The sequence below is a fragment of the Podarcis raffonei genome, chromosome 14 (genome assembly GCF_027172205.1).
Source record: "Podarcis raffonei isolate rPodRaf1 chromosome 14, rPodRaf1.pri, whole genome shotgun sequence".
NCBI lineage: Eukaryota > Metazoa > Chordata > Lepidosauria > Squamata > Lacertidae > Podarcis > Podarcis raffonei.
In genome coordinates this window covers 48969079-48982694 of record NC_070615.1, presented here as the reverse complement: position 1 = coordinate 48982694, position 13616 = coordinate 48969079, and the positions used below count along the sequence as shown (strand labels likewise).

The 13616-nt window shown below is 46.9% G+C and overlaps 1 protein-coding gene and 1 long non-coding RNA gene across 5 annotated transcripts in view; both read left to right on the top strand.

The window, feature by feature from the left end:
• Positions 1-2254: 2254 nt before the first annotated feature.
• On the top strand, positions 2255-7042 carry PSMG3 (proteasome assembly chaperone 3). 4 transcript variants are annotated; one of them, XM_053364466.1, is made up of 4 exons: positions 2255-2562; positions 2668-2784; positions 4591-4821; positions 6620-7042. In XM_053364466.1, exons 3-4 carry the CDS (start codon positions 4606-4608, stop codon positions 6770-6772), a joined length of 369 nt encoding a protein of 122 aa, XP_053220441.1. In that variant the 5' UTR covers positions 2255-2562; positions 2668-2784; positions 4591-4605; the 3' UTR covers positions 6773-7042. The 4 variants fall into 4 exon arrangements, with proteins under 4 accessions (XP_053220441.1, XP_053220440.1, XP_053220439.1 ...); XM_053364465.1 differs by having other exon boundaries at positions 2668-2850; XM_053364464.1 differs by lacking the exon at positions 2668-2784 and having other exon boundaries at positions 2257-2562.
• Positions 3600-13616, top strand: part of LOC128401431 (uncharacterized) — a 56720-nt gene continuing 46703 nt past the window's right edge. Inside the window, exon 1 of the long non-coding RNA XR_008327472.1 lies at positions 3600-4132. This is a non-coding gene — a long non-coding RNA (uncharacterized LOC128401431). The remainder of the gene's footprint in view (positions 4133-13616) is intronic.

Below are 13616 nucleotides of genomic sequence, written 5' to 3'. Positions count from 1 at the left end.
CTGGTGTGCTTTTGAACTGCTAGGTTGGCAGGAGCTGGGACCGAGCAACAGGAGTTCACCCCGTCGCGGGGATTCGAACCGCCGACCTTCTGATCGGCAAGCCCAAGAGGCTCAGTGGTTTAGACCACAGTGCATCCCTATTCCCATATGGAAAACTTGGCTGGCATGGTGGGAAAGAGGAGAATTAAGCCCACAGGTGCTGCTGACACTTTTCTGCTCCAAATTGCCTTCTCCACTCTTGCTTGCTTTCCTCTGCTCTTCCCCACTAGGTCCAGTAGGGAAAGATTGCAAAGTCCTTGGGGCAGGGACCTGATGCTCTTACATTTCGCAGAGTGCTGCATGCACTGGTGCCTCCACATAAGCAGGAATCATTACTTATTAAGTATAAGCAAGAATAATTTACTTTAATTTAGATCAAGGATTTAAACATTTTCACCCCACCCTTCGTCAGAAAAAAAGGTTTTCCTAAGAAGACTGAAGTGAAGTAGAATCCTACCCACAGGCTTATGATATAAAAGGCACAGCACCAAAGGAGAAATGGAGGGGGAGGGAGGAGGAAAACAAGCCGACTCCGGTAGTAAGCTCTTGAGGTTATATAGGAGTTCTTGCAAAGACCTGCTGGGACAGAAACAGTTCACAGGCAGGAGCCAAATGCAGCTAGCCTGCAATGTCCTCCTGCCTATTGGTTGCATCTTGATGGAACGGATCCTGCTTAGGTGACAGCAGAGAGAGGTTTTGGATGCAGCTGGACCAGGGGTAGGCAACCTAAGGCCTGTGGGCCGGATGCGGCCCAATCTCCTTCTCAATCCAGCCCACGGACAGTCTGTGAATCAGCATGTTTTGACATGAGTCGAATGTGTCCTTTTATTTAAAATGCATCTCTGGGTTATTTGTGGGGCATAGGAATTTGTTCATTTATTTTTTTTCAAAATATAGTCTGGCCCCCCACAAGGTCTGAGGGATGGTGGACCGGCCCCCTGCTGAAAAAGGTTGCTGACCCCTGAGCTAGACTCTCTGCAGAGCTAATGGAGGACGCCTGCTCCCCTTCTGATTTGCGGCCTTGTAGAATGGCAGGTTATGGTTCTTAATATGCAGCCTACTCAGTAGAGACTGAGGGTGGGAATTCCCCTTTGTGGTGCTGTGAATGTTCTTCCTACCTTCAAATTTTGCAATGTGGGGCTTTTTTGCGGGGGGGGTAATTCGCACCATTTTTAAAAAATGATTTGCCCAGGTGGTTTTGATTCTATTGGTGTTTGATTACCTTTTTTCTGACTTTTTTTTTAGCTTTTTCCTATTTTAATCCGCATTAAATAATTTTTAACGATCATAATCTGTAAACCGCCTGGAGTCCCAGTTTAGAGCAGGGCCGGATTTAGGTTTGATGGGGCCCTAAGCTACCAAAGGTAGCTTTTTATGTTCAGCTGTCCTTTGTCAACAACAAATTGTTGCTGTTTTTTGTGTTGAATATGACGTGGGTGGTGCTGTGGGTTAAACCACAGAGCCTAGGACTTGCTGATCAGAAGGTCGGTGGTTTGAATCCCTGCGATGGAGTGAGCTCCCGTTGCTCAGTCTCAGCTCCTGCCAACCTAGCAGTTCGAGAGCACGCCAAAGTGCAAGTAGATAAATAGGTACTGCTCCAGTGGGAAGGTAAACGGCGTTTCCGTGCGCTGCGCTGGTTCGCCAGAAGCAGCTTAGTCATGCTGGCCACATGACCCGGAAGCTGTATGCCGGCTCCCTTGGCCAATAAGGCGAGATGACCGCTGCAACCCCAGTCAGTCACAACTGGACCTAATGGTCAGGGGTCCCTTTACCTTTACGCGCTATACGGTAATTTATGGACCTAATAGGTCCATATACACAACACAAAAGACTATTGCTGTATGTAGGTTTTATTTTATTTTTTATCTTATATTTTGGAAATGTACATCCAGGGTTTTCCCCCCTTTAAATTCTTTTGGGACCCCCAAAAGAGTGGGGCCCTTAACTATAGCTTGTTTAGCTTATTATACGTAAATCCGGCACTGACTCTGGGGAAAAGGCGAGTGCAAATGAACCGAACACTAATGAGACGCCAGACCACGAGAAAAGCGAAGCGAAACGAGCCCCGCTCCACGCGGCTTGCGCGCTGCGCGGATCCGAGAGGGCGTTTTGGACATGCTCAGAGGCCCCCCTCGCCCTCCTCGGCTTCGGCTCCGCCCAGGAGGGGGAGGAGAAAGGCGATCCGAAGAAGAGGAGAAGGAGGCGGCGCCGGAGAAAGAGCGACGGAGGCGGGTTTCCGCTGCGTAAAGAGAAGCGCGGCCGGCGCGGCGGCGGGAGCGCATCGGAGGCGGAGCGGGCTCGGTCTCGTTTCCCTTCCCGGCTTCCCTCGCCTTCCCAGCCCGGGCTGCGCAGGAGAAGCCTCTGTCTGCGGCCCCGATCGCGGGGACGAGGCCGCGCGGCGCTCCCGGAGCCAAAGAGTCCGGCGCGAGTCCACCGGCTGAGTCCCGGGGCGCGTTCAGCGGCCCCCTCGCCAGCTCTCCAGAGGCGCACGCGTTTGGCTAACCCCCGCCCCCCAAATCCTAGGTAGGTACAACGGCAAAAGAGCAAATCTGCAAGACAGTCGGCGGGTTGGCGTTGCAAATGGCTAAAAATCCCAGGCCGTCATTGTATCATTCTGTAAATGTCTAGGAAGGCGCAACATCCTGGAGGAAAGGGGAAGAAGCAGCTCTCCAAAACAGCGCTCCGCCTCCCGACCTGCTGCCTTGCAAACTGCTAGGATTAACTCCGCAGATGCTAAAATTCTAAGTAGGCGGTAAAAAGAAAGAAAGAACCAGCAACTCCTCCTTCCAGGTTGCCTTGCAAACTATAAAGGTGGTTGTGAGAAAGCTCTACTCCGGTGTAGCCAGCCCACAGGATGCGGCCTTCTTTCCCCCCCAATCCCACGTGGAATTATTGCCCCGGCTAGAAGGTCCCAAGTCTGTTCTCTAGGGAAGGCTTTCCTCGGAGATAAGCTGAAAAAGCACTTCTCAGGGTTGTACAGGCCTACTGGACTTGCCTAATGAAATAGGTTTTTAGCAGGTGCTGAAAGGAGTTCAGAGAAGGCTGCGATGTCAGCTGCACAGTGTCAATAGACTCTGCCAAAGTGTATGTTGCTGCCATACAAAAAGATTGGTTTCTTGCAAATGCAGAATGGCTGTTCTGTGGCACAGCGTAACAGTGCCAGGTCTGCAGCTCAAAGCTGTCAAGGGTGTAAACTGGCTCCAAGTCACTAAAGGCTTTCTATACTAATAGTCAGTGTTGGAAACTCAGATATATAATAACCTAGGCGCCAAATGGGTCCTTAAACCAGGATTACAGTCACCAAAACGGAATGCCTCCTTGCCATTTTTGAGCAAGATGGCTTGAAAGTTGTATTTTTCAATACGACTTTTTGTTTCCTGAAATTCATTCTGATTGTGTAGATAAAATATCACCGATAGAATTCTAGAGGATGTGTTTTTTGAAAATAGTCAAGATCCAAGGATCCCCAGTTTTGCAGCTCCAGATGGCGATGATGAAATAATAATAATAATAATAATAATAACAACAACAAAACAACAACAACAACAACAACAATAATAATAATAATAATTTAGTATTTATATCCCGCCCATCTGGCTGGGTTTCCCCAGCCACTCTGGGCAGCTCCCGACAGAATATTAAAAACACGATAAAACATCAAACATTAAAAACTTCCCTAAACAGGACTGCCTTCAGATGTCTTCTAAATGTCAGATAGTTGTCTTTCCTTGACATCTAACAGGAGGGTGTTCCACAGGGCCGGTGCCACCACCGAGTAGGCCCTCTGCCTGGTTCCCTGTAACTTCGCTTCTTGCAGGGGGGCAACCGCCAGAAGGCCCTCGGAGCTGGACCTCAGTGTCCAGGCTGAACGATGGGGGTGGAGACGCTCCTTCATGTCTACTGGACTGAGGCCGTTTAGGGCTTTCAAGGTCAGCACCAACACTTTGAATTGTGCTCGGAAATGTACTGGGAGCCAATGTAGGTCTTTCAGGGCCGGTGTTATGTGGTCTCGGCGGCCGCTCCCAGTCACCAGTCTAGCTGCCGCATTCTGGATTAGTTGCAGTTTCTGGGTCACCTTCAAAGGCAGCCCCACGTAGAGCTCATGGCTGTAGTCCAAGCGGGAGATAACTAGAGCATGCACCACCAGAGCTGGACCTCCGTGTCCAGGCTGAGCGATGGGGATGGAGACGCTCCTTCAGGTATACTGGGCCAAGGCCATTTAGGGCTTTCAATACTCTGAATGTCAGGCACCATCCTGGCACCTGGGCATCACATTTTGCACCTGGCTAATTTCGAATGCTGCTAATAGTAGCCCCTTGAACCTGGCCCGGTAGGAAGTCGGCAACCAGTGCTGATCTTTGAGCAGAAGTATTAAATGCTCACGGGGTCTTACTCCTGCCAGCAATCTTGCTACAGCATTTTGCACTATCTGCAGCTTCTGGGCCAAGCTCAAGGGAAGCCCCACGTCAGGTGTGCAGCCGGCTGTTTGTTCCCTGTTGGTTGTGATGTCCGAGCAAAATAACGTTCCCTTGTGGGTTTTGTTTTTGCCAGTTGAAAGATATCGCCATGGCCGCAAGATCCATTGTGGACTCCAAGCAGGCTGAGGAGGTGGTGCAGGGCATCCCGACCGAGGTGGTGTGCACAGCCTTCGCCAACACGATCCTGGTGGTGGTGACCCAGTACGGGAAGATGGGGACCCTCGTCTCGGTGGAGCCGAACGTGGTGGCTGACGGCATCAGCAGCCCTTTGCTCACCACAAAAGTCCTGCTTGGCAAAGATGAGGTTTGTTCATTCATTCTTCTGCAATTCTTTTCAGAAAAGCACAGGGTCCCTGCCTGCAGGCTTATCAGCCTAAGTAGACATGACACAAAAGGAAAAAAGATTGGGGAGGGAAGAGGAAAACTGGAGGTTTGTTCATTCTTTCTTCCATAATTCTGTCCAGAAAAGCACACGGTCCCTGCCCGCAGGATTATCAGCCTAAGTAGACACGACGCAAAAGGAAAAAAGAATGGGGAGGGAAGAGGAAAACCGGAGCCAAATTCTTGCATACCATTAAAGCAACTGGCTGTGATACATTTTCATAACAGCTGGCGGCATTTACTATTAACTTTGGTGGAAATGAGCTTCCTATTGGGCGCCTGAGAAATATTCAGGTGACCCAGGCCTCAAGGAGGTGTCTCTAATGTCGTAAGGTAGCCCTCGGTCTCCTAGCTGAAAACTGCTAGACCACATGAAGATGTCTGGATGCCAGTTTGGCAACTAACATCTCCATCTGGCAGCCTGGTGTGGCTGCGATTTTGTGCCGGTCAGCTGGTCTGTGCGGCAGCACGGCGCCAACAGACACAACTCTTTTGGTGCCCTGCAAATCAGCTGGCTCGCACAGCACCCACAGAGGCAAGTCTCTTGCTGCTGTGCTGCCCCACGGACCATTTGCTTTGTAATCTTGTAAGGAACAAAAGTGCCTAGGCATATCGCTGTGGGAACCGTAACCTCGATTTAAGGTGTCTGTGGCGATCACACAGGGTCCCTGGACGTTTAACGGTCTATTGATCGCTGTGCCACCACTGTGCTCGCTTCCACGCTGCCACCAACCAGTTACTCTCTGGTAAAACACTGAGTCCAGTCAGTTGTTAAAAGTGAACCAAAAAAACAAAACAAGTTTATTTTACAAACAGTAACAAGTTTATGGTTTCTCTGATAAAATTCCTGTCAGTATCTTAACCTTAGTTTCTTTACCAGCCTATACCTTCCTAATACCTTCTGACTGATTATCTCAACTGTTTGACTGACTCCTCTTAACAAATTCTCTCCCTCTCTCACATCAGACTAGCCCAACCCACAGACTTTTCTTATCTGTCTCTTCTAACTCCAGACTGTCTTCTCAACAACTCTAACTAACTAAAAAACCTCTGTGCTTAAACCTTATACACAATTAACTCACCTTATACACAATTAACTCTGCCCCCTGGGTTCCCATCGGTTAGACGTTTTACAATTAGTTAACCCTTTCCCTATGAACCCAGTATGATGTCACACACATAGGATGGCAAATGCCACAGTGTCATTTGACTCCTAGAATTTACCGTATTTTTCGCTCCATAAGACGCACTTTTTCCTCTTAAAATCTAAGGGGAAATGTCTGTGTGTCTTATGGAGTGAATGTGTGGTCCCTGGGATTTGGGGGGAGGACCTGGGCTTCCCCCGCCAGCCCTGACCTGCTCTTTGGGGCTGGTGGTGGGGGAAAGCCGGGCTTCCCCCACCACCAGCCCCACAAGCTTGGGGAGCAGCAGGAAGGCTCCCCGACCTGCTTTGTCCCTTCCCCACCTCTGTCCCTTCCCCACCTCCCGCAAAAGAGCTGCCCTTCTCCCTCAGGGAAAAGCCTGCAAGAGCCGCGCACACACTCCTCGCAGCTCATGAAAGGGAACACTGAGCAGAGCCTGGGATGGCATACAGGCTCTGCTCTGCGCTCCCTTTAAATAATTTTTTTCCCTTGAATTCCCCCCCCCAAAAAAAAATCAGGTGTGCCTTATGGAGCGAAAAATACGGTATATCTCAGTTTCTAACATGGGTTGATTTCCAGCCCCTCGTCCACATCTGTGCAAAACATCTGGCAACGTCGGTCTCTCAGGAAGCTGGGAACAAGCCGGTTCTCCTGGCGTTGGCCTTGAAGGACAAGAGCGTCGAAGGGATACGGATCCTGCAAGAGGTGATTGGCCGATGCCGGGTGTGGTGAGGTCCGACCCGCAGCGCGGAAGATGTCGACTCGCTGGGACTGTTGTGTCTTTCCTCACTTCAGGTATTTACCTCTTTTCGATGGACCCTGCCTTGGATGTGCCTTTCCTACAGAAACAATAGCTGTTGTTATTGTTTTAAAAAATTCAATATAGCAGACCAAATAAGCAGGACACCAACATTGCAAAAGGTTTGCGTTCAACACAGCCATCTTGCGTTCCTGATCTGCGATAAACGAGTCGGTTGCAGCTCAATAAATTACCTCCATGAAGATCCATTTTGAAGCTCGTCTGTTCTTGCTGGGCCTGTATGAGACTTTTGTGAGAAAGAAGTCGAAACGGCTTTTTTAAATTGTTATTTGCCAAACGTGTATACCGCCTTCCACCCGAAGATCGCAGGGTGGTTCACAACATAAAAAAATACAATATGGGAAAACACAAAATAAATATTAAAACAGACCAGTAACACCCATCCCACAAACTCTCTTCCCCCTTAGCTGCCAAAATAGATCGTCCTCTCAAGAAGGCTTTCATCTCACTTTTCAGGGGGCTATATATGTATATGTAAATGGATATGTATATAGTTTTTCAAATTACAATTTTACAATCGCATATCCAACATAGAACAAAAACAAGATTCCAAAGAATATCCTGGACTTCCTTTTTGTGGGTCCTATTATTAATCATTTCCTCTTGCATCTTTTATAATAATCCAGATCTTTTCCATCTCCATTATATCCAAAATTCACCGTTAAACTGCAAGTGTTCTTCCAATCCTACTAACAGTTTTAACTGTTTACAGTGGTTTTTAAGATAATTTTTTTTAAATTCCCCATTCTTTCTTGAAATTTTGGTCTTCCTGATTTCTGATTCTTCCAGTCATTTTTGCCACTTCAGCATAATCCATCAACTTAATCTGCCATTCTTCTCTAGTCGGGACTTTATCTTCTAATAATTTTTTAATATACATTTTTATAATTTTTTAGCTGAGAGCCAGATGGGCACTCAAGGCCACAATCCTAAATACACTTACCTGAGAGTAGATTTCCACTGAGTTCTGAAGGATTTGCTTATGAGTCAGTGTGCCTAAGATTGCGATTCCAACCCATCCAGTCGAAATGGATGTTTTTGAAAGTACTTACAAACAGCTGGATTGAAGCCATCTAATTTTTAATTTTATTCCTTATCAATAAGGAATTGCCACAGCAATAAGTTGCCACAGCAACTCGAAGCAAAAGACAAACACATTTTTTAAAAGTTTTTTTTTTTAAGTTGGTATCAAATTCCAGTTATATATTGGGCAGGAAATAGTTTGTAATGTGAAAGGGTGCTGAAGAACTTGGACCGCATCCAGACATTTTTTTGAAGCTCTATGATGTCACTTTGAACAGTCATTGCTTCCCTCAAAGAATGCTGGGAGTTGTAGTTTGTTCAGGGTGCTGAGAGGTGCTAAGAGATTCCGTTATTCCCCTCCCAGAGCTACAATTGCCAATGTAGTTTAACAATGAATCACTCTTCCCAGGGAACTCTGGGAATGGTCAGTGGGGGGAATAGGGGTCTTCTAGTAACTCTTTTAACAAAGTGCAACCTCTGTCAGTCAACATTCTGTGGCCTTGGATTGTTTTGGAGTTCTCTCCCTTAAGCATTTTCTTTGGTGCTCCTGCAAACTGGATTTCCTCCTTTTTTTTCTTTTTTCTTTTTTTGGCATGAGTGGTGATGATTTGGGGACATAAGGAATGGCGCTCACACTCAAGACATTGGAAATAGAGGGAATAATACAGTGGTACCTTGGTTCTCAAACTTAATCCATTCCAGAAGTCGGTTCCAAAACCAAAGCATTCCACAACCAAGGGGCGCTTTCCCATAGAAAGTAATGCAGACTGGATTAATCCGTTCCAGACTTTTAAAAACAACCCCTAAAACAGCAGTTTAACATGAATTTTACTATCTAACGAGACCATTGATCCATAAAATGAAAGCAATAAACAATGTACTGCAGTCACACAATCAATCAATCAGTAGCTGAACTGGGTTCCAGACAGTCACAAAAACAAAACAAAAAAGCCGAAAAAATGCAAAATAAATAGCAAAAGCAGACAGACCTCAGTGGAACACTCAAATCAGAAGCGTAACACTCAAAACACAGCACATTCGGCTTCCAAAGAAAGTTTGCAAACCAGAACGTTTACTTCCAGGTTTGCAGTGTTTGGGTTCCAAATTGTTTGAATACCAAAGTGTTTGAGAACCAAGGTACCACTGTACTGTGTTCTATTATTGTTAAGACGAAGAAACCATTCTCTTACAAGATACTTGGCCAACAGTTACTGTGTTTGATGCTTATTATTAGTGCAAAGAAACTTATTAAATTAATATCCCTGTTATCTTGGTGTGGGTGCTTAGTAGCATTTTCCAAATAGCCGAGCTTTCCTGAATGTTCAGAGCTCCTATTTCTCCACCGGGTTGATGGATTTGCTGCGGATCTGTTGCCCTCTTGTATTGACTCCCGCAGCGATCGCTATCTGTTGCTTTCTCTGGAGTGGCTGAAAAAGCTCATAAAGCAGCCCATAAAAACTCCCCGCCCTCCTAAACTTTATTTTTATTTTTGTGATATAAATTTTTATTACACCAAGTCAATAATAGCATTATTACCTCTGTTGCATTTGTCAAATGGCCAGCTTAACGACAAGCATTAAAATCCATAGAGGTGATGCATGTTATTGATGCAATGTTTAATCTCCCGACGCCTCCAGTAAGTGATTGTTTTGAGTTCATGCAGGCAGACAATGTTTCCTGTTAATTTCATGGTATTGGGGGGAAATGCAATCTAATATCTGGCATTTCCTCACATGTTGTCTTCTCTCTCTAAAATGAATAAGGCCACAATCCAGTACACACCGTCCCATTAAACACAGCATCGCTTTATTTCAGAGTAGACCTGTATACAGTGGTCCCTTGGTTCTCAATCTTAATCCGTTCCAAAACCAAAGCATTCCAAAACCAAGGCACGCTTTCCCATAGAAAGTAATGCAAAATGCATTGATCCATTCCAGACTTTGAAAAACAACCCCTAAAACAGCAATTTAACATGAGTTTTACTATCTAACGAGACCATGGATCCATAAAATGAAAGCAATAAACAATGTACTGCAATCACACAGTCAATCAACAAATTAGTAGCTGAACTGGGTTCCACACACAGACCTCAGCGTGGCACTCAAAACAGAGCATGTTCGGCTTCTGAAAAAAGTTTGCAAACCGGAACACTTCTGGGTTTGCAGTGTTGGGGTTCCAAGTTGTTTGAGTACCAAGGCATTTTGAGAACCAAGGTACGACTGTGTAGGATTGTGCTGCCTAGTCCCCAGTTCTCCCAGACACATCCCAGAATAATGCCTCTGTTTAGGGCTTTAAATACTAATGTGAGCATCTTGAATTGGGCCTGGAAGTGAACCGGCAACCTATGCAACTGTTTTGAAACATGGGGTATATGAAATCTGGAAGGAAATTCCAGCTAGCAATTTGGCCGCTGCATTTTGGACCAGTTGAAGTTTCCACGCTGTCTTCAAGGGCAGCCCCACGTAGAGCGCATTGCAGTAATCCAGCCTGGAAGCTGCTATGGAGCATGGAATACAGTGGCCAAATAATCTCTGTCCAAAACAGCCGGAAACAGGTATTGCAGTGATAACACTGGATCCAGGAGTAACCCCAAGACATGAACCTGCTTCTTCCAGGAGAGACCAACCTTACCAGTTGCATCTTGCTCCCAGTTAAGTACACAGAGAGTAGCAGCCGGACAGCACAATCCTGATCATGGCTACTTAGAAGTGAGTCGTCCTGAATTCAGTGGAGTTTACTTCCAGATGGGAGGAGTTTGGATTGCAGCCTTAATGATTACACTGGGAAACAAATTTTTGTTGCATTGACACCTGCAGTTGTTCTAACCTAATTTTGACATGCTGATTTCATATATGAAGTTGGTTTTGTTCTGTAAGCTCTAGTTTTTTTGCAATTCATGTTTTTCACTTTTCACCATAATCTTTGTTTTTCACAATACTAGAATTCAATATTTTATTAAACACATAGCCAAAGTAGTACAATATGAGTATAAATGTGACTTATATAGCATTGACAATGACCTGTATAGCATTGAAAATGACATGTATATCTATGTACAGTTGGAGGTATGCAAAAAAATGTATTCCCTTGGGATACACAGTATAAAAGGTAAAGGGACCCCTGACTATTAGGTCCAGTTGTGACCGACTCTGGGATTGTGGCGCTTATCTCGCTTTATTGGCCGAGGGAGCCGGCGTACAGCTTCCGGGTCATGTGGCCAGCATGACTAAGCCGCTTCTGGTGAACCAGAGCAGTGCACGGAAACGCCGTTTACCTTCCCGCCGGAGCGGTACCTATTTATCTACTTGCACTTTCACGTGCTTTCGAGCTGCTAGGTTGGCAGGAGCAGGGACCGAGCGATGGGAGCTCACCCTGTCATCGGGATTGGAACTGCCGACCTTCTGATTGGCAAGTCCTAGGCTCTGTGGTTTAACCCACAGCGCCACCCACGTCCCTTCTATACACAGTATACTGGGGAACAATTTTTTTTTTCATTTTCTGTTGCATGAGATTTTCCCCCAGTGTTATGTTCAGGTGGCTCTCCATCCCAGAAGCTGGGAGTCGACTTCTACCCCGTCTCCCCTGCAGCGTGCAATTGCACCTCGCCCAAAGATTAAATCTTGCAACTCGCTTGGAAGACGGAGATGCCATAATCACTGTTGTCACTCTGCCTTCCGAGGCTGCAGAGGGACCCGAAATCTGGCAGCCTCTTTCTGGCAGCTGATGCGTCCAGATGCAGTCAATTAAACGGGTGTTTTATGGCGCCTCTGCAAGTTACAAATTGGACAAGCGATTGCCAGAAAGGAATTATGTGGCACCTAAGCGTCCATCACCGTGCCGTAGCAGCGCCGTAATTCAGGCCGAGACGTGTGCGAGGCATAGAAAAGCAGGCCCATCGATCTGACGGTCTCTGCAAGGCAATCTGTCACCTCGCTGGTTCTCTGGAAGTGGTGGCTTTGGGATGAGTTTCGAATGCCGGGAGAACCGTTGAGGTTACGCAGTGATCATGACCGACAGGTGAAGTGGGAGCCTGCTCTGCATCTTAACACAAACGTAAGGGGAGCCTGCTGGATCACGCCCATGGCCCGTCTCGTCCAGCATGCTGTTCACGCAAGCAGGATCTGAGCACAAGATAATATCTATATGAAGCCGCTGGGAGAGATCATCAGGGGGTTTGGGCTGGGTGTTCATCAGTATGTGGATGATACCCAGCTCTACCTCTCGTTTAAATCAGAACCAGTGAAGGAGGTGAAGGTCCTGTGTGAGTGCCTGGAGGCGGTTGGAGGATGGATGGCGGCTAACAGATTGAGGTTGAATCCTGACAAGACTGAAGTACTGTTTTGGGGGGACGGGGCGGGCGGGTGTGGGGGACTCCCTGGTCCTGAATGGGGTAACTGCCCCTGAAGGACCAGGTGTGCAGCCTAGGAGTCATTTTGGACTCACAGTTGTCCATGGAGGTGCAGGTCAATTCTGTGTCCAGGGCGGATGTCTACCAGCTCCACCTGGTACGCAGGCTGAGACCCCACCTGCCTGCGGACTGTCTCACCAGAGTGGTGCATGTTCTGGTTATCTCTCGCTTGGACTACTGCAATGCGCTCTATGTGGGGCTACCTTTGAAGGTGACCCGGAAACTGCAGTTAATCCAGAATGTGGCAGCTAGACTGGTGACTGGGAGTGGCCGCCAGGACCACATAACACCGGTCCTGAGAGATCTGCATTGGCTCCCAGTACGTTTCCGAGCACAATTCAAAGTGCAGGTGTTGACCTTTAAAGCCCTAAACGGCCTCGGTCAACTATACCTGAAGGAGCGTCTCCACCCCCATCGTTCAGCACAGAGACTGAAGTCCAGCACTGAGGGCCTTCTGGCGGTTCCCTCATTGCAAGAAGTGAGGTTACAGGGAACCAGACAGAGGGCCTTCTCAGTAGTGGCGCCCACCCTGTGGAACGCCCTCCCTTCAAGATGTGAAGGAAATAAGCAACTATCTTCTTTTTAAAAGACATCTGAAGGCAGCCCTGTTTAGGAAAGTTTTTAATATTTAATGCTGTATTGTTTTTAACACTTGATTGGAAGCCGCCCAGAGTGGCTGGGGAAACTCAGCCGGATGGGCGGGGTATAAATAATAAATTATTATTATTATTATTATTATTATTATTATTATTAAGATCATCACACTCCTGGGGCTTCCAGCAACTGGTATTCAGAAACATTACAACCTCCAAGTTTGCAGGCAAGGCAGAGCCATCATGGCTGGGGGGGTCTCGATAAGCCCTCTCCTCTATGAATTTGCCTAATAATAATAATAATAATAATAATAATAATAATAATAATTTACAGCTAATAGCTCTTGTGCTTGGCTCCTGCCTGCGGGATTCCCACAGGCATCCGGCTGACCACTGTGAGAACAGGATGCTGATTCCTGGGACAGCTCAGTCGGTAGAGTACGAGACTCTGAATCTCATGGGTTCGAGTCCTGCATTGGGGAAAAATTATTCTCATGGTCCCTTCCATCTCTCTGATTCTGTGACTAGATGAATCATTGGCCTGATCTAAAAGGCTCTCATATTCTTCATACAGTGGAACCTCGGTTTTTGAACGTCTCGGCTGCCGAATGTTTCGGAAGCCGAACACCGAAAACCCAGAAGTGAATGCTTCCGTTTTCAAACGTGCCTTGGGAGTCAAACGGCTTCTACGTTTTTTTCTATTTTCACCATTCACTTTGCCGACAACCCTCT

Coding starts and splice junctions, on each gene's coding strand:
- PSMG3 (XM_053364466.1), top strand. CDS start 4,606: ATGGCCGCAAGATCCATTGTGGACTCCAAGCAGGCTGAGGAGGTGGTG. Junction 4,822..6,619: donor TCCTGCTTGGCAAAGATGAG/GTTTGTTCATTC, acceptor GTTGATTTCCAG/CCCCTCGTCCACATCTGTGC.